General features: G+C 40.4%; 2 protein-coding genes across 2 annotated transcripts in view; one reads left to right on the top strand and one right to left on the bottom strand.

Annotated features, from left to right (window-relative positions):
- Positions 1–587: 587 nt before the first annotated feature.
- On the bottom strand, positions 588–14,796 carry CMPK1 (cytidine/uridine monophosphate kinase 1). The gene is made up of 6 exons (XM_075003119.1): positions 14,587–14,796; positions 7,028–7,174; positions 5,055–5,207; positions 3,689–3,765; positions 3,515–3,611; positions 588–1,991 (listed from the first exon to the last, which is right to left on the bottom strand). The coding sequence occupies exons 1-6, from the start codon at positions 14,755–14,757 to the stop codon at positions 1,950–1,952; spliced, it is 687 nt and encodes a 228-aa protein (XP_074859220.1). The 5' UTR covers positions 14,758–14,796; the 3' UTR covers positions 588–1,949.
- A 7,166-nt stretch (positions 14,797–21,962) lies between these two features.
- STIL (STIL centriolar assembly protein) overlaps positions 21,963–27,467 on the top strand; it is a 33,757-nt gene continuing 28,252 nt past the window's right edge. Inside the window, exons 1-3 of the mRNA XM_075002571.1 lie at positions 21,963–22,014; positions 22,546–22,607; positions 26,952–27,059. Of these exons, the coding sequence (XP_074858672.1) occupies positions 22,564–22,607; positions 26,952–27,059 (152 nt within the window). The 5' untranslated portion in view covers positions 21,963–22,014; positions 22,546–22,563. The remainder of the gene's footprint in view (positions 22,015–22,545; positions 22,608–26,951; positions 27,060–27,467) is intronic.

Here is a 27,467-nt window from a genome sequence, read left to right as displayed (position 1 = left end):
TTTCAGGAACAAGGCATGATCCATATTGTTCAATAGTCTCATTTTAAATACCCAAGGTGTTGGTGGAAAAAAAAAAAAAGTCTTTTAGCAGTGGCTCCATTCCATTACATATTAAAAACTCTGATCTCGCAATCTTATGAGCCTCAGTGAAATAAACAGAGCTTCACGCAAGTGCAATGGCTGGTCTGAGCACAGCCAAGTGCAGGATCAGGATCAAAGTATTTGTAGTTAATGATCGGCTTGATTTTTAACTAACTTGTGACTTCCCCAAGCAGGATTTTAAAGATGAGCTCTAGCCCAAAAATTCAAAACCATTGTTCCCTATATATCACAACATCTGTTAGAGTATTACATCCAATTACAGTGACAGCTGCTATAGCAAAAATGGATAACACAAAAAAAGTTAAAATACTCATCCTCAGGTTTCTGGACATCCTTTAATTAAAGTTTTGAGTGTTTGAGGAATGCAGGTTTGGACCCTAATGTATTTATGAACATTAAAGCTTGTTGTGGGGGTGAAAGGAAGTGGTATTTTCTGGGAAAAAGGCATAACTATATAACCGTACAACACTTAAATACACGATGGCTTGTTTCAACCAGTCACTTGTTTATTCCAACCAGTACTGATGCCAACGGCACTGTACTAATCCAAGATAACGCCATAAAGCCTGAAGTAATGTGTTCAAGGGAATGAAATGTTTTTTAAAAAAATTCAAAGTATAATTTAAAAAATTAAAACAAACTATTCAAATGATACAATTTTAGAGAAATTACAAGTTTAACCATAAAAACATCTCTCCCTACATAACCAATCTTCAAGTATTCAAAATTCAATAATACAGAAATGCCCTTTCACGTTGTTATAAAAACAGAACTCCTAAAAGAATAGTTTTACTACTCATCTAATTGGAGGTTTGTCACTGTTTAGTGACTTCATTGTACTTAAGAGCATAACTACCATCACAAATAAGTGACAGGATAGATACTAAACTGACTTTGCAATTCTATTCTTACCTTCCTGCACATGAGGATTATTCAAAAGGGTAGCTCTTCTCCAAGTACTCAACATGTGGTATGCCTCATGAGTCAGAGCACCACTTTCTCAAAGTACTTTGTACACCTATTGAGTAACAACTTTACAGGTTGAACTTTTCCAGTCTGGCACAGTCAGGACTTGTTGGGTGCCAAACTAGAGAACTTGCCAAACCACGGGAGGTCAATACCATCTAGCAGCAACACCAACTCTCCCAACACTAACTGGACTAAGTTACAGCTAAATAACTGCACAGAATACCAAGAGCCAGAAATGGTGGCTGTAAACAAATATTATGGGACTGGGGGAAACTTGGCCACACCAATGGTAAGTGGACTGGACTAAACTAAACGGTAAGTGGCTAACTAAACTCATGCTGGACCACAGATGTTGCCAGAGCAGAGAGATTCAAACGGTATTAAATTAGTTAGGCAAGAAGTTCTAAACAATTGCACATGCTAATTTTACAGTTTTGTTTACAGAATTTGGCTGTGAAACAGAAGAACACTCAATTGCATAACATTTTAATTGGAAAAAAATTCCTAAGTTTGGTCCAAAAACAGAGTTTAAAAAAAGAAAAAAGCCCTCCCCCCCCCCCAAAAAAAAACAAAATGTAGGCCCTGCTATTTACTAAGGTTAAGCACAAAACTATGAAAGGATTGATAATCTCTGCAGATTGATTTTGACTAGCATCTTTATTTTGTAAGTAACTGTACTAAGAGAAGAATCTTGAAATTTATTGTCTATTACCACAATAAATGAACCCAATCCTATTTAAAAACAATTTTCCAACTATCTGTGAATACAAGAACTGTTTTTAAAAAAAACTTTAAAATGCTTACAAAAATGCTGAATTTAGTAGCAGCTATCAAAGCAAGATTCAAGCACAATTGCAAGGGCATTTTCAAGTACGAAACTAGCCTTCTTTGTCAAAAATTTTCACAACTTTATCAAAAACCTGTAAGAAAGAAACATTTAATTACAATTATAGAATGTTAAAATATTCAGCAACTTTAAGTTAGACCACCACATAACAATTAATGGTAAATTAGTATTTTAAAGAGGTACAATAAGGCATTTATTTTAAAAGATATGTATATCAGAACAGAGGGAAAGGACAGTCGTTTACTTCCTTTTTTTTAGGTTAGTAACATTAAGTTTTCTTTTTATATTACAGCATAAAAGCAAGTTGTCTAAGAAAACTCTTCAAAAGCAATATTAATTAAAAAAAAAATCTAACCAAAAAAAGCCAAACAAGCCCATCTCAAGCAGATCGAGGGAGGTTAACTCTTGCGGCTTGAGAACAAGTGCTCTGTACGTACTGATTAATTGCAGGATGGAGGCCCAACCTTTACAATAAGATAGCAATGATAGCAATACCAATGATTAGTAAACCCAAAACTTTTTTTTCCCCTACTTGTTTACTGTTTACATTGTCAACCAGCTTCGATAACGAAAACAGGCTAACAAATTTCATTTTTCGTTAGTTTCTGCTTTGCTCCCCCAGCCCCTCCCATATTTCTATGTGTTGGTATAAAAACTGCAACATTTGAATTGTATGAGAATATCTGTTTGAAATAAAACTGGTTCCCAGCTGAGGGGGGAAGAATTCACTTTATCAAAACATTGCTACAGGAGTGCTCTATCTGTACATGAATATACACTGCTTCTCGGAACTCCCATTGGCAGGAAACAGTGATCCAGGGCCAATGGAAGCAGCAAGTGGCTGTACCTGCGGACACAGAACACAGATCACAGGTCTGGCAGCCTGCCAGCAGCTAACCCTCGTGAACCATGTTCAGCCTGCAGGCCACTTATTGCCCACCTCTGCTCTAGAGGATATTTATATTGGTTCTTATACCACATTTCATTTGGTTTAAGGTTTCATAAAAATATATTTTCACAAATTCCAAATTCTGGACCAAATCTAACCAAACAGAATCCCTTTCAATTACACTCCAAAATATCTGTTAGTCTATAAGGTGCCAGAGATCTTCTTGTTACTTACTCCCAGAACTCTTGGAAGAGTAGATAGAAAGGTCTACATTACAATCCCATCTGACTGGTGCGTGATTGCACAATTCCCTATTTCACTGGGTCTCAGTGTTAAGAGCTAGAGCTTGGTGCCTTGGTCCTGAACACACAAAGGCTAACAGTATTATGGATCATGGGGTTATCAGGAAGCACGTAACAACCCCAGACGACTCTCTTCATGGAGCCCTCTCCAGTCCTCCTCACAGCAAAAAAGCCTAAAACTGTGTGAATTATGAAAAGGCGGCAATTAAGGGTGATAAATGGGGCGCTCTTAGAAGGGCCCTACCACTAAATCATATTTGGCATTTCATAGAGAGATCAGAAGAGGAAAGACTATGTGTAAGGGAGGGACAGAAGGGATATCATTAGTTCTACATCAGAAGAAAGGAATCAAAAACATACACCGTCTCTTTTCAGCTCCAAAATGTATTTGTCCTTGTAACTTACTTCATCAACAGATTGAGACGCATCCACTTTCCTGACTTTTCCCATTTTCTCATATTGGTCTATTATGGGCTTAGTTGACTGCAGGTATGTGTGAAGTCTAGAAGACACAAAAAATATTCATCACCCCTACAAAGAAAACAAGACCATAACTACGAAAAGCTTTGGCTACAGTACCTCTTTTCTAGACTCTCTCGGTTGTCATCACTCCTACCACTGCTCTTTCCTCTTTCAAGGCAGCGACCAATACATGTCTACCAAACACAGAATGAACTATTAAAAGCATGTTACCATTATCTTTCCATATCTAAAGACAGATTCAACAACAAACCTGTGTCCTTGGGTCAACAGGCCTTGTTCATTAACATGTAAGACAGATTTGGTGCAAAATAAGCATGTGCGTACACCAGCCAGTGTATATAATTTACAAAAGATTAGCTAGATCTAGACTGTAATATGAATTGGTTTTGGATTCACCTTTTTTTAATTGTGGTTTGGGAAATGAACGATTGTTTCTAGTTCCAAGTGATTTTGGGTGCCAAATCCGAGACACTAAGAACACCCAACTTTCAGAGAGTAGGTGCTCAGCTCTGTCTGAAAAAAATCAGACTAAGTGTCAAGTTTGGCCACTAAAAATGGATACAGCCAAAAATCATTAGTCTCTTTCTTAAAATGCAAGTGTGCTGTATTTAAGGTACACATACACACTGTCATTCAGAGCTAGTAAGTTAATCATATTAATTTTGGTTCAGACAATATTACCGCATTCTGAGATGTAAGTTTTTATATATGTCACGATGCAAGAGAGGGAACTTTTAAAACAACTTTTCATATAAAATACATCCCTGATTTAAATAAAGTAAAAGACAGTTCACATATCACTATAGATTATTAGGGTTAGGGGAAAAAAACTGAACAAAGAACTTATTTTTGGAGGGAAAGGAACACCAAGATTCTCCCCCTCCCCCCAAATAAATAAATTTTTAAAACAAATTTTTTCCAAAATTGAAAATTTGCTATTTTGAAATTGGAAGAAAACATTGAAAAGTAGATTTTTAAAGTGGCAAATAAAAAGCTCAATCTAACATTTTAAAACTTTCAGCTTCTGACTAGCTTACATGTCAAGGGCAATGGCATAAGGCATTTGCTACTTTAATTCAATTTATCATTGTCAATGTCATTGCAATCAAATTAGTTGTTTAGAAAAAGTTTACTCATGAAGCAAGGAAAATGCACCAACTATGAAATATTTTGAACCACTGGCAATGTAATTTTGCTGTGTGTTTCTCTGGATATTTGCTGAATATTTGCTATTCTGAAGCACACAATAGCAGCAATACTTAGATCTAAAAATCACTTTACAAAGGTGGTCAGATAATTAACCCCATTTTACAACAGTGGTTTTATAGCTGCCAAATGGACTTCCAACTCATATTGCTAATACGCATGCATATTTGAAAATTTACCACCTCCATCACTTTCACTGTTCTCTCCGCTCAACATATAACGTGGAAAAAGCTACACAGCAATGATATGTCAATACCTCATTGTCACAGTCAAAAAACAGAACAAAAGACACATCTGCCTTTCCATCCATAGTCTTATTCCAGCCTTGAAGATTGTCTTCATTTCTGGGGAATCCATCAATTAAGAATTTGTACTTTTGGACATTGGCAGCCATTGTTTGATCCATAGCCTAATGGATGACAGAGTTAAAATAAAACACGTCTATTGAACTTTGGGCAGATACGGACACAAATTACAAACTTAACTGAAAAGGCAATCTTTTATTGACCCATCTGTCAGGGAAAGGGAAAAGCTTTTGAGCTCACTCAGAGCTCTTCAGGTGTGGGAAACATAAGATACTTGTTCAGTACACATTGCAGGAGACCTTTCAATATGAAGTGACCAGTTAAGATCTCAGTAATCATAAGACAAAAAAAGGTGGGTGGGGAAGAGTAAGTGGGTTGCAGGTGGTAATGTTACACGTTATGTGTAGGACCCATGGATCTTGAATGGTGGTGGGTGAGGAAGTTTTCTAAGATGTGTAATTTGGTTATTTATATATCTACAGGAGCTCACTCCTCCACTGTCTTAAAGGCACTCTCATTATTTCACTGCTGCATAACTTTAGCACTAATAATATTGTTATAAATGTCATTGTTCATTCTTTTACCATTTCAAAACTTAAGAGTATACGCTAGACTCCAACTTGTCATGCAAGATCTCAGTGATCAAGATATATATAAATCTGATTGCGGGAGTTATTTTTTGAGTTTATTCGCAGACTGAAACAGGTTTTCTACGGTCCTTAACTCAACCATAAAAAAATTAAAGGAAAATGCACATGCTTTAAATTATTGTATTTTTCAAGAAGAGTGTTATTTGTATGAAGTTAACTTTTACTTCAGATTTCTTTTGAAGAGGATTGTTAAAATTTGCCCATTTAATATTTTTTGTAATTTTTTAAAATGGGAATTCCACCAAGTACATTATTTTAACTCCCTATAAACTCTTATTCACTGTTAACAAAAAAAAGGGTTCTACTCAATTTGGTTTCCAATAAAATTTTCCTTCTAGTTTTCAAACCATAAGCACTGATTTAGCTGTGCCAAAACTGAACATTACTCCAAATCTCTGTTTTACCCCTTTTCTGTAAGGTTTATTAAAAATAGTCCTATTCCAGGTTCGTCTTATTCTTCTGATTCATCTTGGTTCAGTCTCTTCAACATTCACTCAATTATGTCAATATTCAGGCCTGTACTTGGTGATTCTATTTTTTGTTTGGTTTTATGAAAAGCAACCCCTTCCAGGCACATCCCATTTTCCTGACACAATCAAACCCATACCTTGCTTTAAATTATGATAAGAGGAAGCTGTATACTGACCGTGGTGGTCCTAGCTCTTACCATTTAGGTGGAGTTCTTGATCAGACAGGCAAATTCTCTTAAACATATAAGCCATGTCTACACTAGCCCCTTCCTTTTGAAAGGGGTATGGTAATGAGCGAGGTCAGAAAACACTAATGAGGCACTGCCATGAACACACAGCACCTCATTAGCATAATGGAAGCTGCAGTGATTTGAAAGTGCTGCTTTCAAATCCCACGCCACCTGTGTAGATGGGAGCCTTTCAATAGGACCCCCCTGCAGTCTTCGAAAGCCCCTTGTTCCTAAAAGGAAATAGGAATAAGGGGCTTTCAAAGACTGGGGAGTCCTTTCAAAAGGCCCCCATCTACACGGGTGGCATGTGATTTGAAAGCGACACTTTCGAATCACTGCAGCTATTATGCTAATAAGGTGCTGCATATTCATAGCAGTGTCTCATTAGCATTGTCCAACCTCTGTCATCACCATGCCCCTTTCAAAAGGAAAGGGCTAGTGTAGACGTAGCCATAGTAGACAAGATGCTGAAATGTACTCTTACTAAATACAAGGTGCACTTAATGTAGTTGGTTTTGAGTTAATTTCAATTAAAAAAAAGTCGAATCTTCAAGCTAACATCCACTTTTCTTACCCTTTTCAACAAGCTGATAGTAATCTCAACTGGTACAATTGCTCCCTCTTTAATATATTTTTCAATTAGTTCTCCATACTGAGAGCCTGGTCTTTTCCGTTCATCTCGGAGGAGGTCGCCTGCAGAAAGGTGGGTGTACCCATATTTCTGAAATACATGTAAACAGTATTAAGTAGATGAAGACTCCGTTAAGTATATACATATGCTAAATTAACCTAGGAGTTCAGGAGAAACACATTAACCTTTAATAAAAAGGCTAGCTTGCAGGCAAAAGCAGCTAGTTTGGATAAAAAGCATTCTGTCTCTGTCATGACTCCACAGTATACACAGTATGAACAGGAAATGGGGCTGACTGGGGCACCAGAGGTAACATTTTTCAAAAAGGTATAAGTGACTTATGCTAGTTTGAAGCAACTGCTTGCTTGGTAGGGAGATTTATTATTATCTTTTCCAAAAGGAGCCACCAAAGCGAGATGCTCGCCAGTTATACAAGAATGATGGTGAAATCCCTGCACTCGTGCCTGCAATCAAAGCACTTCTACAGTTTAATTGGTACACCTCACAAATTCTAGGTGTAGCACAGGCAGCAAAACTGCCCTGTCCTGGTAGTCTGAGTTACAACAATCTTTCAGCCCATTGAGACGATGGAGGGTCACTCATGCGACCCACTACTTGTGCAAGGCTACAGCCTCTGTAGTGTTTTAAGTGTAGACAAGCACTTTAGTCACTTCGACACCTTTGAACATTTTACCCTTTGTAATAAATTAGATGTTTAAAGTAAACTAAAAGATTAGAAGATAGATGTTGCAGCCCCACCCAAAATGCATGCCTCTTTAGACTTTTCCTGGCAAATTTATCCCGTAGATCAAATTTTAATTTGGCAAACATAAAAAAGAGTCAGACAGCTGCTTTACCAGGCAAGTTCAAAGGAAGGCTTGTATTTTGAAGTAACTACCTACTTTTATTGCAGATATGGGAATACTATATGTTTTGAAATGAGTTCTTCATATAGAGAGGCAGCATGCGCCAAGCACAATACTGAAAGCCAGAAATACCTACTTTCTACTTCTGACTCTGATGCTAACACTTTGGCTTCGACAAAACCCGGTAAAGGTCCCATTTCCCAAGGCATTCTGTCGACAGTAAATTGACAGAAAGCAGCACTTCTGTCAACAGTCTTATCCTACTCTCCACACGGCATAATGCCTCTGTTGACAAATCTCGACAGAAAGCCTGTCTGGACATTCCAGGGGGCCCTCTGTTGACAGACAAGGCTTCTGGGACACCAGACAGCCCTTTATGCTATGCTTCCAGATGCCTGTTTTGTCGAGAGAGTGGCCAGGCAGTCTGGCTGCTCTCTGTTGACAGAGTGGATTGCAATCCACTTGGCAGCTTGGCCACAATCTGTCAACAGATGTTTTGTTGGGAAGTATCATCCAAGAAAACTTGCGCTGACAAATCAGTGTAATCTAGACATAACCCTTCTGTGGCCTTGGGCTAATTGTCTATATTGTTCTGAAGAAAACTGAATATCTGAGTATGTTGGCAACTCTGGAAAACTATTATAAACAGTTGTGAGCCAAATGAAATGTTTCATTTTATCGAGTTGTTTTTTTTTTTTTTTTTTTACATTTTCAGTTCTTATGAAAATAAAAGGAAATTTCAAAATGAAAGGCTGAATCAAAACTGAAAATGTTTCATTCAGAAAAATGGTTCAAAGAACTTTTTTTTTTTTTTAATAACAAAAACAATTTGGCAAAATCAACATGAATTCGCAAAACATTTTGGTGCCATCCAATCTGCATATTTGCCAAAAGGTGTTTTGTTCAAATATTACACCCAGCTGAATTCCACAGTGTCCCTATTTTCTAAACGGGGAAAACATTACTAAACAAATACAAAACTACATTGTGAGAATGAGTTAATGTTTGTAGTGCCTAAGTAACAGAAACAACTTGTATATAAGGTAGTTCTGAGGAAGTTTTCTTGGTTTCTTCATTCTGTTTTTAATCCCTATTTTGTATGCATTTGTACATGGATCCTTCAAAACCAGGAAACTCAGCATATATGCTGAGCCAAGTGGCAGTCTCCAGGGAGACGAAGAGTGTCAAGGCTAATCCATGAGAGAAGCTACTGTCTTCCCTTACTGCTGACGTGGCAGTTCAGGTTAAGTAACCAGACTGAGTCTATTAGAAATCTCTCAATATACTATAGAAGAAAATACCACAGGGAGTCCACATGCCAACTATCAGAAACTGTTGTTTAGACTAACTACTGCAATCACACTTGTATTCTGTGGTCAATTATGACATCTGAAAACAAAATGATCTAACATAAAACCTCACTGAAAAGTATTTGTTTGTTGTATGTTTTTCCAATGCACCCACCACCACAACATCTAGACACAAGAAGCAAAAGTCACATTACGCAAAATACGTCTATGATAATGCTGCACAGAAAAAACAGATTTCAGAGTGACAAATTCCAGCAGGAAAAAGTTAGAAAAGGAAAAAAAATGTGTTAGCTGCACTAGTTTCAGTTAACTTCAGATCTGTCTAATACATTGTCTTTTTTAAAAGTAAGATTTTAATAGTACATAAGATTACACACAACTATCATAAACAGAGAGACATAGCATGGTATCAAACTAAAAGTAAATTATAATTCTAAGAAAAGAGCATAGAGTCACTATGTATATTTTTACTCTAAAGGTTTAGTACAGAACACAAGAAAAAAAACTAAGGTTATGTGCTTGGCTACAGAGAAGGCCACAGCAACTTTCAAAAAAGAAGTCTGGGCAGAATAATAATGTGCCTAAGTCCCTTTTATGACTATGAACTAGGGATTTAAAAACTTGGCTACGAAATAAACACAATCAACATTACACAACTCACCAAGAAAGCTTAAAAACATTTAGTTGCTTTCCAACTCTACCCACAGAAGCCTAGAAAGACAGTTTTGCCATAATCACAATTGAAGAAACTATATAATTATCTAAATCCCCTAAAAACTGGAGACAGCTGGAGTGGGGGGGGGGGCGGGAAAGCAGGCATGATTTTGCTCTAAATAACTATGAAGAGAAACTCTAGCTACATTCTCTAACTTTCCTGTATTTTTTCCTCAAATAGGCATATCGAAATGCAGTGCCTATTTAACTGTAAATCTACATTTTAACCACAAACCGCAGAAGCCATAAACCTTTTTATATGCAAGAAATGTTACTCTCCAGAACTAAAATTAATACACAGTTCTTTGTGTTACATGACTAGATGAATTAATGACATGCACATAGCGAAGACTTTCTTGTTTAACCCAGGAATCAGACTAGAAAAAGTGTTTTTTCTCACTGAATCCGCAAAGATAAATAGATCAGGGCAAGGTGATATTTTCAGCTGCACATATATGTGATTATAAATTTCCACTTCACATGTATATGCTCTCTTTCTCCAAATCTCTTCTCTGTTTTGATCCAAGTTTGAGGTGAGCACTTCCTCTTGCATAATAAATATGCTGAAGCACATTATAACATGCAGGAGCTTAAGGTGATGATGATTTAGGCTCAAAATTACAAAAAGAAAATTTTCCCTAAGATGCTGTGCTTCCAACCACCACACATGCAAAAACAGATCGAAAAAAACTGAACTGCTCTTTTGATAGGGAGCAGCCGCACCCCAGCCCCTCTTTCAAAAGAGTGCGCCAAGAAATGCCGCAGATCAAATATGGTGACATAGAGCACTGCCCTTTCGGAAAAAAGGGCCCCTGGGGCATATACACACTCCCCCTCCAAAAAACTCTTTCAGAAAAAGGTACTCTTCCTCATCTGGAAGCAGAAGAGGGCCTCCAAAAAAAGTGCCACATTCTTCTGATTCAATATAAAAAGAAAGCATTTCATGTATAGATGCTCCACGAGATTTTTCCAAAGAGCCCCGGCTTTCTCAAAAGAACTTGCTTATATAGAGATAGCCAATATCTGTCTAAGTCAGAGAAGTTACTTTATTGGATGAGTGTGCACAGATTTTTCAAGTTTGATATCATCCATCACAAAAATACCAACAAAAGTAGCCACTGACGTTATTTATAGTTTGCATGGACTTCTTTTGATATTCCATAGCCTGGGTAAGGTTTAGAATGGGACACTGACCCAAATTAATTTCTGGGGTAATCACTGGGCATACAGACATGAGTTTATTTTTTCTCCCCCCTCATCCTTTTCTTCTTTCATTGTTATGGCATGACTCCAAATAAAAAAATGTAAAGAGAAAGCCCCAGTCTCTTAGGAATACAATATTGAAATAAGGACCAAGAACTGGAAGAGAAAATACTGACAGCACAATGGCTACTTAATTTGCCTACAAATTCATTGTACTGTCTGCATTTATCATATAATTTAGTATAGCTTTTGGAAATACAATCAACAGAAAAGGAGTTAAATAAAACTGAGCTCTCTATCTTGTTTGCCCTCCCCCTTTTTTTTTTGGTTATGCCTAAGGACTTTCCCCCCCTAGGTTTACTACTACTAAAGAGTTAACGTGTACATGCTTTTCTGGTAGTGGCTACAATTCAAGCTGCAGTGACTTCTTGGACCCACTCCTCCTCAAGTGGTCTTTATCCAGTTACTTTAGGATATCAAACCAAAATGATTTACAACAAGAGAGATAGCCGTGCTAATCTACATGCTATTGAAACAAAAAAGCAGTCCGGTAGCATTTAAAGACTAACAAAACTATTTGGTTAGTCTTTAGAGTGCTACTGGACTGCTTTTTGGTTTTGATTTCTTGGGACAGCAATCACAGGCACTACTTCAGCCTTGAGGCTGCAGTAATGGCTTGTAATTACATTCCTCCAGCTCTATGGAACTTCCTTATGGTTCAAGCTTACTCATTTGTATGTAACAAGAACAGGATTTGTCCCAAAGTAACTAAAAGGCTTTTTGAAAGTTACAAGCCGTGCATCCCTCAACATACTTTTTTTGGTTTGTTTGTTTTTTTAAATAGCTCATTTGAGTTTGAGCTCAATTTATGGTGAAAACCCTTTTATGGCTACAATCTTATATTACAGACACTATACTTCACACCCACACTCATACACCTACCCTCCAGACTGACACAGTTACAACACCACTGCATAAAATAAATGTCAGTTTTCAGTTTCAGTCAGGACCAAATTTTTATAACTAAGTTGTACAGTACAGAGAACTCAAGTATAACGGCACTATGGAGAGCTACAATGGTATTCTACAGGCATCACTAGAAAACAGAAATTAAAGTAATAATGCCAAGACTTGAGGTTTTCTTTCTGTAGTTTGAGCAATATGGGTGTTGTTATGTATCTTAGTTACTGCTTTCAGTGCAAGTGTGGAAAACCCACCATCATTATAGCACTCATGCATAAAATATTCAAGTTGACATCATTTTAAAAGGCTCTATGTGGAGGCATTTAGTCTTAAATACATGGTAACTATCAAACAGAACAGATTTTAATTACCCTGATTTTTAAAGAAGTCTGCTTCTGTATGTAAAGAAATGTCAGCTATTCATCATCAGCTATTGATCTCTTTTTTACAAATGTCCCTCCAATCTTAAAGTACTATTAAACTAAGATAATTCTAAAGTTTCAAAATCTTTATTGGCAAAAAGGACAAGGATCAATTAACACAGGACACAGCACATGAAGAGTCTCAGTAGGCAACATGTGATTTCCACCACACTCAGCTACAGACCAAAATTTCACCTTCTATTTTTGTTTTTAATTTCATTTGACTTTCACAATTTACAGAGGCACAGATGAAATTATCTGCCCTTGGAATTACCTCCTTGGTTGTAACATGTACTGTTCTGGTTGTAGATCATGAAATATGGGCCTATACCTTTGGCTGTCAATTTGCATACATAAATTACTCAAAATTACTCAAAACTACATACATCTTGAATTAAAAAACCTTTGTAGCAGATATTGCAACCCCCCCCATAGTATTTTCTGGGACCTCTCTTTCAAATTTATTAATGGCTTATGTATGATTGTGTTTCACTCCACCTGGGAGGGTTACCAGCAATTCTCCCTGGAACTATGAGCAGCAGGGGATAATTAAGGCAAGTCATTGCGTGGACCACGGAGGACCACAATTGTGTTAAGTACTTTACAAATACAAAAGTTACTATAGGAATAAACAAGGGGCACAGATGGTACACCTACACTGCATAAAAAGACCTGCAACATAGCAGGTGGCCCAGGTTAGTGGATCTGCTTATGGACTGAAATTGCAGCGTAGATACTGTATTTGTACTTAAGGGAAATGCTAGGTTTTGAAATCCTGCAAAGGGGATGGATCTCAGAATCTCAGCCCAAATGGCTGCCCTATCCCACAGTTCAAGTTAGAGTTTGTCTGTACTGGAAAAAAAGAAACAACTGCAGCAGTGCAGGTACAACATTTTAATGCCTCAGTGAAGACACCTATCTACTCCAGTGGGAGTCGCTCTCCTTCACCTCCCCAAGAGGCAGTAGCTAGGGGAACAAGAAAGTTCACCCATCTACCTAACAGGGTATGCTGAGTGTTAAACTGGTTTAATTGCATTGCCCAGGGGTATGGATTTTTTCACATCTTTGAGCCATGTAATTATACTGACCCAGAGGCACCAAGGGACAAGGTGAGAAGGGGGCCTAGCTCCATGCCCTGAAGGGGTGGGGCCAAGAACACTCAGTCCTCAGCTGCACCTGGGCCCTGCTGTTGGACCAATGCCCCTGACAGCTATGCAGCAGCACCGCCATGGCAATTCAGAGGGGCCCAAAGCACTGACAAAGTAGTGGCCATGGCAGCCAGAGCTTTCAGCTCCTGTGAAACACCAGGCCTGGGGGCTATTACCCCCCTGTCAGCAGACCTGCATTAACCTAACCTCCTAACACAGACCGGGTCTCCACTGACGTGGGCTGTAAGGCTGGGTACTGTGCATTGCTTATCCCTGTCTAGACCCACCCAGGGAGGCACTGGCTGACAGGTATGGGGAAGCAGGACACAGATTCCCTGGCATCTGGCAAGCACACGCCTCAGCTCTGGCTCCAGCTGTGACTGGCGTTAACCAGGAGCATTTGCACCATGCCACCCCAACCCTTAGCTCCGCCCGTGGCGCTGAGACTAACTCTCGGGTGGGCCTCCAGCCCACGCCCCCGACGGGTCAAGCCCACCAAAGCTCGTTACGTAATAAATAAGAGCGTTAGGCTTTCAGGTACCACAGGACCGCTTGGTTGTTGCCATGCTGCAGCCCACCCCGCAGAGATCCGCCTGGCGCCCAGACGGGGCACCAATAGAAACGAGCACCACCGGCCGCTGCCACCCCGCCCAGCTGTGGGGGTCTCCGGACCCCAGCAGGGCCACGGAAACGAAACCCCGCGCTGGCTGAGCCAACGGACTTCCAGTCCCGCCATGCCCCGCGCCGCTTCGCGGGGCTAGATGCCCGGAGCCCCTCGGCGCGGTGCCCGCTGGGCGTTGTAGTCCACTCGCTCGCTAACACAGCAGGACGCTCTGCAGGCACCAGGACGGGACCCCTCCCGCCTACGCTTCTCACCTCCACGATGCGGGCGCACTGGGTCCCCTTGCCGGCCCCGGGCCCGCCCAGGACGAACACGACCAGCGGCTTCATGAGGAGGCGGCAGCGGCGAAGGGCGGTGGCGGTTGGGAGGCAGTGAGCGCGAGGGCGGAGGCGAGCCGCGGCGGCCGGCAGGCAGCGATAGAACATGCACGGGAGGGGGTGGGGAGGGGGGAAGGGAGTGGCCAGGGCGTGGGGCCGGGAGAGAGGCCCAGGCCGCCGAACCGCCACCGGCTGTCACACGCCGGCTAGTGACGTAGCAGGGAAAGTACTTCCGGGGGGCTGGCGCGCAGGCCGCTCCCTCCGGCTGGATTGGAATGGGCAAACTGTGACGTGTACATGTGGGGGGGAGGGGACTCGGCCCTGCGCAGCCTGCAGCCCCCAGATGGGCGCTCGGCCAATTAAAGGGACAGGGCACGTGGGGCAGGAGCGGGGTAGTAGGGTCAGGTTAGTCCAGGGGTGTTGGAGGACAGAGCAGTAGCATGGCCTGCTGCTCTGATCAGCAGCGGGGTTCCCCTCGCCGCTTCGCCCCCCCCCCCCGGTCGTTCTGGGGAAATCGAGGCACAGCCCTCGTCAACTGCAAGGGGGGAGGTCTGGGTCGGTTATTGGTTAAAAGTGCTTCACTCGGAGGGGCAGAGGCCCTGCGACGCGTGGCTTTGGGAGATGGTGGAATCTCTGGCCTTAGCAGTTCCTACAGTCCCAGCTGGACCAATTCCAGGGTGGGATGAGTTACTTGGGGGGTTGATCCTACTTGGATCAGCGGGGTTAGACTAGATCAGGGGCCTTCCACAGGCGGCTCTTACAGGACTTTTCTGTGGCCCTCAATACTATAATTGCAAAGTAAAAACAACCAACAAAACCCCTTCTTGATTATTTTTGATAAATGGCAGACATCTAAAAGCCCAACAATGAACAACTCATATTTAAATAGCAAACAATGTGATCTTGAAATGTTGGATAACTCCCCCTTTAATCTGTGTAGTGCCTTGTGGGCTATAATACTGTATCTGTGTTCTAATTGGGTTGTGAATAAAGTCTTATTTACATGCATTGCAGCACTTGTATTATTGAGTTTTTATTGGATTTGAAAAAATGGCTCTTGCTATTTTGGTTGCTGGCCACTGAACTAGATGGTTTCCTGAGGTCTCCTCCAACCCCAATCTTTCCTGAGTCTATGATCCGTTCAGGACATGCTATAGGCACTGCCAGCTGTTCAGTTTTATGAGCCTATATCTTCAGGATGTCCAGGATGATCCTAATGCTCTGGATTATCCTAGATGACCTCTTTTGGGTTTTGATTTGTTTTTTTGTTTTTTGTTTTCACGTCCAAGGTGGCAGTCCTTCTCAGTGAGCACCTTTTTGGGAGCACCCAGCTAACAGGAATTTCAAGCCTGAGTAAGTGTTACACAAAAACAGTAGGTTACAGTTGAGACCAAAGTTCTAAGTGTTAGGAAATCTTTAGCAGGGATAAGAGCATATTCCAGATTTGATTTTACAGCCTGTTGGTGATTTTGGTTTTTCAGATTAAAAAGAATGTGAAACTGGGCGCTCATACAGGAGATGTATATGCAGTATGCAGAGACGCTTTGATTCAGAAACAATGAGATTTCTATGTATGTCCAATATCAGGCTTGTTTATAGGTATAATAATTTGCACCACGTATACTAATTCCTCATCTCCAGTACATGTAGCCAATAAGATGGTCACGGGTGCCAACAGTGCCACATGAGCCAATTTTCATCCACAGATGTGGAGGGAGCTCAGCCCCGTTTCTCCTCCCATATGCAGCCAGAAGCTAGATCAAAGCCATGCCGCCTGGTCATTAACAAGAGACCAGCTTATCTACCAACCACCATCTAAGCAGTAAAGCTCTGGGTCTTAATTTATTAATGAAGCTGTTGTAAGTAGGGTTATTATTGACTTTGAAAAGTATCACCAGCACTTGGATGGTACACAGTGGTCAAAAGGTTGCTGATCGCTGCAATCAAATATAGTTGTCTCTAATTAAAATCCCCTGACACAGAAACAAGTCTGTATTTAATTAAAATAGGTAATGGGATAAACTTACCTGTGTAATAGGCTACTGTCTGGAGAGGCCAATAGAGTAGTGCAAAGTTCATTGTAGTATAAAGCAAATAATATGGAAAGTTACCAATTCTGTGTCGAAGCTAACTGTTCCTATTGATACTCAAGACAACTGTATGGTCTTCTAGAACAATAGCTGTGCAATGGGATATTGTCAGGTTGTTCAAGAATATAGCTAAAATCCTATAACAGACAAACTATATGATTATACTGTTGCAGTTTTGAGTTATATTTTAACTTTAGAAACTTTCATTACAGTTTGTCATTTAGCCTAATTCCCCTGGATTAGTTTGATGTTTGGTTCTTAATCACCAACATAGCAAAGTCCTGCAGATGAGATAAGCATGCTTTTCTTGATTTCTGGCATTTTGTTTCTGTTGTAAGCATTATTTTAAATCTTACTTACACACTCAATTTAGAGGGCATTTGATATCACACTAGGAACTAATGCAGACTGGCGGTTAAGCATGGAACTGGAAGCTAAGAGGTGCTTGATTTTAAATCTGGGTTTGTCCGTAACTTGCTATGTGGACTTAAGTCACTTGACCCCAGTCCGGCCTATGCATGCTTAACTTTTTGCATATGAATGGTTTCACTGAAATTATTAAGGTTATCTACATTTGTAAACTTAAACATGTTGCGTCTACAGGACTGTGAATTTAACCTCTCTCTCAGTTTTTCCATATTTAATAACACATTTTACAAAGTTATTATAAGGATGAATGTTTGGAAACTTATATAAGGTCCTGATCTTGTGCTTGGGTCCTTTCTACCCAGTGAACATTTGAAATAAAACGTGTGCAAGGGCTGGTCTATACAAACAAAGTTCCACTTCTTTATCTAAATTGCTTTCAAAATCTTTTTAGTTAAATTGATCCTCCTGTGTGTGGACACTGAGATTTATTTGGGTGGCTAATATTTTAGCTGGAAGCTTTGATTGACTCTTCATGTAATCAAAGTTAAACGTGAATTTGTGTTGGCAGGATTGGCCCATAAATTATAAGTAATCAAACAATTATTTAGAGTTAAATTTTGACTTACACCTTGAGTTGGGTAAGCACTGTTCTTTGTTGTTTAACTATTTAATGCCAATATAAATATTTCTCTAACTTTTAAAAAGCTTAGTATAAATAGTTAAGGTACAGCTCTGCCTACTGTGCTTTTAATCCAAACATTGTGTCACTGCATGAAAAAATGCAATTGACTAAAAAAGTTATTACAATCAAAACTGAAACAATAGTTTGTTTTCATTGCCCCTCAGATAAATGGAAAAAGAGCTTAAGTAATTGAGAAAGGAGGGAAATAATTTCTTTATTTTTTTTTTTTTTAGTTTTAATTTCATCAGGTTCTATGTATATTGTAATTTAAATGTTTAAAATTAGCTGTCCCTTTCTTGGGTTTTAACTTTGGTAGGAGACAGCTCTTTGTAGTGTGCAAAATGGCAATATACTATTTTGGATGGTGTCAGAGCTACTTTATCTTGCTATCACATGCTTTAAATATGACTTGCATACTACAACTAACTTTGGGGAAAATACCTTAAATTGTGTAAATAATCCAATTTGTAGCATTGTCTAAACTAAGTCTGCAAATGTAATGGTAGATTACATTTGATATGTTTTGGTATTCTAGAGAAGCTAAAAATAATCAGCTTATTTTCATTTGACCATTTAACTTTATTTTAAAAAAATTATTAACTATTTTTATTCCATCTCTTTCATATATTTGAGGCAGCTTACAAATTTTTAAAAAACATTTAAAAGCATAAAACTCCAAAAGGACATAAAACCTACTAAAACATATCAAAAGAAGGATCTCACACAAACTCAAATGCCAATGAAAGCCCAAGTAAAAAGGGTGGCTTTAATCTGGGGCCAAAACAATATTAATGTTGGTGCCATGCATATATCCCAGGGAAGAGAATTCCACAGCCAAAGAGAAACGACTGGATGGTGTGCTCTACACATTCGGTACCCCATTTACATGGCCACCAGAGTCCAGGCCAGATTGAAGGTGAGTGACCTTAGCTTCAAAGTGCTTTGCGAAATGATCTCAGCGGGGAGCCGAAAGCACCTCCATTTCATCATAAGTGCCAGACTGCAACAGGCCCCGCAGCACTCAGAACAGTGACATGGCAAAACGCTGCACACACTATATATAATTTTTTCCTTTTCTGAGCCAATGTGAGGCCTCAGTCTTGCTATTTAGCCCGGGGCGTGCATGCTTTTGCTATGCTCCACATAGAACAGTGGTGGGCAACCTTCAGCAGGCAGGCTGTATGTAGCCCACTGGGGCTCCAGTTACAGCTGGCAGATCTCTGGCTGTCCTATGCCCCTGTGTATCTGTCATCACAAGGGCACCAGAGGCCCACGCTTCCAACTCCCCACTTCAGAGCACTGCAAATTGCCTGAGTCACATTCCATCCCTCCCAGAGCTGGAAAAGGAATAGGAAGTGTTGGGCTCCTGTGAGCTATAGGAGTATGTGGGGGGAGAGAGAAATTGCAGAGCCACAGGTGGAACTCCAGTGGGCTGTAGGCTGCTGCTGTCAACTAAGGCAAATAAGATACACATGATTGTGGGTGCCCGTTTCTGACCTAGAACATGGTACAAGATTTGATGTCTGTGGTCTATACTACAGATTGATAGCATCAAGTAGTTTGGTCTTTTTCTTTCCCTGTCCTTTTTCTCTTCCACCCATGGTCTCTCTCTGATTCTCTTAACAAGCCAAAGAGATAACAATACATTTCTGTATTGTTTCTGCCCCTTGTTCTAGAGTAGGATGAGAAATTATCTGTTTGGTAAAGAAGACAAAGTTAAAAACCAAACCCTTTAATTCAAAAACAAACTTCGGAACAAAGTGGAAACCATTCAGGAAGACTGTATCAGGGAAACTGCAAAAAAAAAAAAAATATTCCCTTATCTCCGGGATTCCCAGTCTATGGGTTGCCATGAGGTTTTCTAAGGGTTGCCAGCTGGGTGGCTCCAAGCAGCTCTTTAAGGAGCCATTTGCAGATGCTGCTGCTGCTCACTCCTTAAGCTCCCAGTCACTGCCCTGCCACACAGAAATGGAACTTAATAGGTTTCACAGCTATCAGGAGGGATCTGGCCATTAAGCCAAGTAAGTTGAGTCCCATTTCAGTGTGACATGATAGGGAGCTGCCATGGCTGCAGGTGGGGGAAGGAAGTGGCGGGGGGAACCATGCAGAGGAGGCAGTGGCAGCGACGATAGTGTGCAGAGCTCATGAGAGGTAGGAGGAGGGTGCATTTTGGGGCTCACTGGGGTATAAGCTGGCTGCAGGGTGTGTGTGCATTTTTCCAGGGGAGAATCTCACCACCTTGCATCCCCCATTTTGAATTGCCTTGAGTCACAAAGCCTTATTGAATTGTCAGAATGGGTCCCCAGCTCGAGAAGATTGGGAGCTGCTGCCTTATCTGCTTTAGGAGATGAGAGACATCCGAATTGGTGTTCCTTTGCAAGTTTGATACATTTAACCTGAGGCTTAACAGATTTCTCAATTATCTTACACATTACAAGGCAACTTCTCCACTGTTGATATTCACAGGAATTGCATGCCTCCCACTTAATTTACTGCTTCCACAGGTCCTATTCAAGACAGGTGACCTCACCCACTTTTTTCCCCTCTTCCTCTGACTTCCTTCCTCCACCTCTCTCCCCCCCCCACTCATATAAACCCTTGATTCTTATTATCTGCTCCAACTCTGATGAAGCTGGCCTTACCTAGGAAAGCTCATGACCTACAACTATTTGGGCATATTTGCAGAGTGAATGAGAAATGAAAAATCAAGACCCTGGTATTTGGCATAATGGGCGGTTCAAATAGGAGAGGCAGACCGCACAGAGAAGGGATAGATGGTATAGTAGATTGGTGTGGAGCCAGTCTACAGAAACTAAGCCACTCCGCACTGGACAGGGAAAGATGGAAGGAAATAGTGAGAGAGGCATCAAACACCAATGGGCGCTGAGCCCATAGTTACTGAAGATGATGACGACGACGATGTTAGTCTTTAAGGTGCTGCAGGATTGCTTGTTTTTCATGAAGCTACAGGCTAACACGACCCCCCTTCTGAGACTGTCACTAATCAAAGTGTTTTAAACCTCACACTGTCATGTGCCCTAAGTGAGGCCCCCTGGTTAATTGCAGTAAGATTTTTTTCCCCTTTGCTAGAGCCTTGAAAAGATCAGCCAGGGCCAGAGAGTGGGTGTGACAGAAAAGGGCAACTAAAATGATTAAGGGTTTGGAACAGGTCCCATATGAGGAGAGGCTAGAGAGACTGGGACTTCTCAGTCTAGAAGAGAGGAGACTGAGGGGTGATATGATGCAGGTATATAAAATCATGAATGGTGTGGAGAAAGTGAATGCAGAAAAGTTATTTACTTGTTCCCATAATATAAGAACTAGCGATACCAAGTGAAATTAATGGGTAGCAGGTTCAAAACTAATAAACGCTTTTCTTCACACCACACACGGTCAACCTGTGGAACTCCTTGCCAGAGGGCGCTGTGAAGGCCAGGACTCTAACACAGTTTAAAAAAAGAGCTTGATAAATATTTGGAGGTTAGGTCCATAGATGGCTATTAGCCAGGGGTAAGGTATGGTGACTAGCCTTTTGTCAAAGGCGGGAGATGGATGGCAGGAGACAAATCACTTGATCATTGTCATCAGTTCACCTCCTCTGGGACACCTGGCATTGGCTACTGTCGGCAGGTGGGATACTGGGCTCGATGGACCTTGGTCTGACCCAGTATTGCTGTTCTTATGACAGAAATGCACTGGGGAGAGATGTGCAAATCAACCTTCCAAGACCAATGTGCCTTTTTCTTGCGAGCGATCCACCACCCTGTCTCCTTATCCCGCAGGGAATCCGGGAGTACCTCGCATGTCCCCCAGCTCCCATGCATTCCGCGCCTCACCTTTCCTAGGGTTGTGCCTCTTTAAATCTTTGTCCCCAGACAGCTGGCCTGTTGCTATAGCAGCAAGCCACGCCTTCCTCCTCCTGCCCCGCCCGCGCGCTCTCGCTCGCTGGGTGACCTGACCGTTTAAAGCCGTAGCGTTTTTAAATTCCCTTTTCTTGCGCGCGCCGAGTCGTTGGTTGCCCGGGGTGTCACTGGATTGGTTAAGGGGGCGAGTCGAAGCGGCGTGCTGATTGGGCCGACGCAAAAAAGCGGGCGGAGTTCAGGCGCTGCCTCTTGACTGGTTCGAGGGCTTGGCGGGGCAGGGTGCTCATTGGCTGGGAGGCGGGCGGCTGGCGGTGCTGCCGTTGGAGCTGCCGCCGCCAGGCCCCGGAAGCAGCTGCTCCAGGTGAGTTCGTTACCGAGCGCCCCACCCTGACTCGCGGCTTTTCCCCTGCTTGAGCGGCAGCGGGGACAGGGCCCCTTGCTGGGGTGAGGCTGCGGCTCCCGGCCCAGGGGAGGGCGAGCTGCGCCTTAGGAACCAGGCGGGCCTCCGCCCTGCCTGGGTGTCGATGGGTTCCCCCCGAGCCCAAGGCAGGTTCGGGTCATTCCCCACCACCCTGGCCTGGGTGACTATTCCTGCTCCTCCTACCCCTACCCGCCCTGGGTCCTCCTGGTCGCGCGCGTATGTGTGTACACAAGTTGGGCTGATTTGATCTCGTGGGGGAAAGGTAAGATACAAGCTGCGGTGGAGTCATATGTCAGCCCTAGTCACGGTATTAATTACCTTCAGCTGGTGAGCGGCTGTGAGTAAATCAGGCCCGTTAGAAGATGCCATATGTGTTGTTTTCTCTATGCTGTTCATTGTCTGTGTTGCCTAGGAGGCCAGTTATGAGCCCGGGCCCTCTTTTTTTAATTTTCTTTTCTTTTTTTCTTGTAGGGGCTTGAGGCTGCAGTTATGGAAGCTAGTTGTGCTGTTTCAGATCATCAGCCTGATCCTAGGTATGTGCTCCTCTGTAGACAGATTGGAAAGCCTTTGATTTTAATGTTGTTCCTAGAAAGCTTGTTTATTTTGATAGTTGGAACTACAAATAACACACCCTTTTTATCTCTGCAGTGAAAAAGATGCTATTGTTCATTATTTATTTATTTGTATTGCAGTTATGCCTGGAATTCTTAATCATGATTAGGTTCCCTGTGTACAGAGTGCTGCGCAAATAGACTTTAAATGTCAGGCTTTTTTCTGAAGATATTACAATTTCAGGTCCTGTTCTGCAGGTGGATCCCTGTGCTTTCACAGAGCCTACTCCTTACAGGTCAGATTTCATGGTCAGGCTTAAATATTGTGACTAGTGAAAGTTCTTTATATTTAAAATGACTGAGTTTGGTAACCCATTTAGCTTTGCTCTTAAAGCCCAAAACTGTTAGTAAGAGTTTACAAAGAAGGATGGGGGAGAGCATGTCTGTTTGTCTCTCTCTCATTCTTAGACCTCCCCATTTTAACTGGTGGCATTTTACATATTAGAAGATCTGAGTATGTACTTGCACACTATTTGTGCCTGGGTGAGGAATACAGCTTCTATACAGTAAAAAGATAGGGTTTTTTTTTTTTAATGGACCCTGATTTAGCAGACTTTGGAAACAACAGATGTGTTACTCCCACACATTGCTCATGAAGTTTACGAAATAGGGTCAGTAAAATTTTAAAAGTTCCTCTCGCTCCCACTCAAAAAATTAAGGAGTTTACTTTCTGCAGTCTGTTGGAGCCTCTGCCACTGCCACCCTTTTTTTTTTTTTTTTTTTTGCCAGAGCCGCCACATGCTCCTGTGGCACCTTGTCCAGGCTGCATGGTGGCTGCTCCCTCCCTTCCCCATTAGCCAATTAAATGGAGGGTTTACTGTAATTAATATCCAACCCATTCAGCTACAAGTGCAGAATGGTTCAGATGATGTGCATTTTTAACTGTTTAATCCACTAACAATATCTTTATTTTTAAACAAATACTTAATTGTAGAATTGGACTCCACTGTTATTAAGTACTCATTCAAAGCTGTGTATGCCGCCCAAGTCATAGTGCACGTGTGTGCATGTTACAGAAACCATCGGGAGTGCAATTCTAGTATCCAGCTAAGCTGTGAGAGTCCATAAAGATTTAACTGATTTTGTTTTGCTCATTTCTGATTGCCATGGAAGTAGTTAGACATGAATGTAGAGAGACTGGTAGCTTGACAAATGTGAGTGGGGTAGAACTTTACTTGCATAGTGACAGGCAGTGGGCAGAAGGGGAGAGAAAACATGGAGTAGAGATGACAAATGACTTGGACAAACATCATTTGGTACTGTAGAGGGCCACTTAAGGAAAATCATTAAGATTTTATAGTGGCCTTCCTTATGAATTAGCACCTCTAAATAAACAGCAGGGAAACATTGGTGAGGAAGCTTGCAGTGGCATTCTACTACATTGGTGAACATAGGACATCACTCTCCAGGTATCTCAAGCCAGAGCTTTTCACTAATGTAGCCACTGCCTGATTCCTGTCTCTTTTTCCACCTCTTGCAATATATAGAATGTCCTTTCCACATCTAGTAGAGCAAGCTACAATCTTGTTATGCTAGACTGTTGTGGAAGAAATTTTTGCAGTGTCTATAAAGTAACAAAAATATGTACAGCACTTAAAAATCAGTTATACATTCTTCTGGGTTTTCCAATGCATCCTACTCTGTATAATTTTTTGGTATAGGGAATGTCTAAATTTTATTCTTTGTATTGTGTTAAGTGCTTGTAGTTAAACAGAGTTTACTTGTGGTATGATCCAACTTTGTGGTACAGTAATTACCAAAAAAAACCCACAAAATCTTAGATCAAAACCAGTGTCTATTCCACAATTGAGCCATACTTCTGCTAAGAGGTTTATATGGACTTTACTTTAAGCTTGTGAATCAGGGTGGACAAAAATTAGTATTTTAATTCTTTTAATTTACATATACATTTGTGGATTTTTAAAAACAATTTGTTAATCTTGACATTAGGCTTCAATAAGTCATCAAACTTATTTAATTTAAATATGATATCTTAAGTAATAATGATGTTTGTCAAGTTTTAAAGAAAGTCAACCACTTAACAGTTGGAGGTGATTATCTAAACTGTAGTTGGAGTTTGTTGATGTGCTTTACAAACTTCAGAGAGCAGTTGGCTCTTTTGCAAGTACGGTAGGATTATTTCTTCTTTTAGTTTGCTCTGTCCTGTACCTAGTTCATTCAGAATTAAGATGCTAGTTGAGAGTTAGATAAAGCAGAAATGCTTGTCTTGCTTTTCCAGCTTAAGAATAAAAAGCTACACGTGTGGAGGAGTTCTACAAGCTGTAATATCTTGAAGGACCAGAAACAAGCACTTCAGTTCACTGGCTACGGCTAATACTTCCTCTGTTTAATAAGCCAGTTTTCAGTGCAAAGCATTGCTGAAAAACTCTTTTCTTTTGTCCAGCACCTTTCAGTAGTTTTATTTACACCTTTAAAATGTTTTTTGTGCATTTTTAATTGCTTTTAATTTCCATCAAAATAGAGCTGGACATAATCGCAAATAAAAAAAAATCTAGCAGATAAAAGGTTCATCCTTCACCATTTTTAACATAATACAAATTATAAAAAAATTAATGCTCTTAAATGTAAGTTAAGATGTGTAATTGTTTAAGTAAATACACATAGGTATAGCATATCCTGTTGCTTAGCAAAAAGGATGATTAAATTTAAATCAAATAGTATGTTTAGTAGCAAGTCAACATGATTTAATGGTTACCAGCTAGTAAGAATCAACCTTTCTTTAGGAAAAATAATTAAAAGATACAAACACAAAATACTCTTACAACTGATTTAAATCAAGGTTTCCTGCTTGCAAATAACCGTTTAAAATTTTCTTTGATTAAATCAATCCACCCAGTCTTGAGTGGTGCTTACATAGTAGGCTGCTCACATGTTTGAAATTAAGCATCTTTATAAGTGTTTGTAGTATTGGACCCTTAGTTTTTAAAGTAATATAGATAGGTCAACTTTTAATGTGCCATTTCCATACCCGATTTACTGATCACTTATTTTTAACACTGAAAGAGTATTCAACTTTTCACCATTTCTGCTGTTTGTCCTGTCAAGTAAAATGCAAAATACAAACAATAGGTGCACAGGAAATTGATTAGTCCGTCTGGATACTTATGTGGCCTGCAATGCTTTCATTAGATATTTCTTTCTATGTCACTTTATGAAGTGCTGTGTTTGGGTTGTAAACAATACAGGGAAGTATTAGCCTTTTGTTTAACAAACATTTCTGTGAGTGTCAATATTTATGTTGGGCTTTGCACGTTTGCTTTAAAAAGAGAATCTAAACTGTGGACTTAAATTGACCTGACAGTGTTCCTGTAATGAGAACTAATCTTCTATCATAACCAATATAAGAAATGAGTGGAGTAGGACCTCGGAGTAGAGAAATCTGTTTCATGTGGCAGCTGAAAGATTTCAAAGTGTGTAAAGTAAAAAGAAATAAGAGAAGATAACTTGACAGTTTAGGCATTGTTGAGGGAGGACTTCCATGTCTATTTTTAATTAAGGTAAAATATTTTAAGGATGTCTTGAGATGGTGGTCTTTTGCCAAATGTTAGCAGAGAGTTTTATGAAACATATTATATGGATTACTAAAAGATTATTTCAACTTGAAGAGATCTTACAAATTTTGTTTTAAGACTACAGCTTCTTCACATCTTCCAAGTCCTGTTTGTGGCTGTAAACTTGGAGTACTGCGGTCACAAAAGTCAGAGTAATACTCTTTCTTTGTACTATGCTGTTTAACATCAGATATAATTTTGTGTAAATATTCTTCAATACATGCTGCTTTTTAATGGAACAAATACTGACTTTAAAAGTTGGAACCTCTGGGGAAAGCAATCAAGGAAACTGAAAAGAAGACCTTTTGGCAATTTTTTTCTTAATTTTAATTTCAAGTGATCTGAAAATCATTTGTTTCCTGGCATGTCTTATTTTTCCAATGTTTTATCTGGAACAGCTTCATTTTCCAAGATTGAGCTAAAAATAATTAGTGTCTTGGCATTCACACCTGAGACCACATGAAGGCACTGCAGCAATTCATCCTTTAAAATGCAGAGTAAATGAAAATCTCATTATCTTCTTTGTCTGTTTCATAGGAAAAGTTTCTGCTTCAGTCATTTTGATAAGAGATAAGGTGTGGTTTTTTTTTTTTTTTGGTTTTTTTTGGCTTCCTCTTCTGGCCTCTAACCCACACCGTATAACAGAAAGCTAAAATATTTGGTTTAGTGTATTCTCATTATTTTTCTTCTGCAGAATTGCTTCAGGCAGGATGGTACCATTCAGTTTTCCTCTGTCAAGATGTGCACTTTGGGATCCAACACCTATCGGAGATGTTATTGCTGCGCACATCAGTTTTAACAGGTATAAGTAAGGCTTGTTCGTATTCAAGATACAAAGGGTGAATTTAAAAGGACTCCTTTAAGTATGTGGAGAAACTGTTCCATAAGGTACATCATAGTATGGGTATAATTTTTTCAGTCTGGTTAAAGATTATTCCAATACCTCCTCATCACAGGTGGATGAGAAAGCTTTGTTACTTTGTGATGCGATAGATTAACTTATATAGGGGTCTCTTCATCCCTTACACTTCCACAGACAGAGGGAATTTTGGTTTTCCCCAACCCCACCTTTGCAAAAAGCAACTTTGTGCTGAAATGTTACCTCAGAAAAGGACTGTGAGGAAGGTGTCCACAGCATCTTTCTCTAGTCACAGATATCCATGTGTTAGTTTTTGCCGAAAGCAGTAAGTACTTGTCTTCTCTGCCTACA

Source organism: Carettochelys insculpta, chromosome 9, assembly GCF_033958435.1.
Source record: "Carettochelys insculpta isolate YL-2023 chromosome 9, ASM3395843v1, whole genome shotgun sequence".
NCBI lineage: Eukaryota > Metazoa > Chordata > Testudines > Carettochelyidae > Carettochelys > Carettochelys insculpta.
Note: the sequence above shows the minus strand (reverse complement) of the source record. Positions and strands in the feature narration are given on the sequence as shown.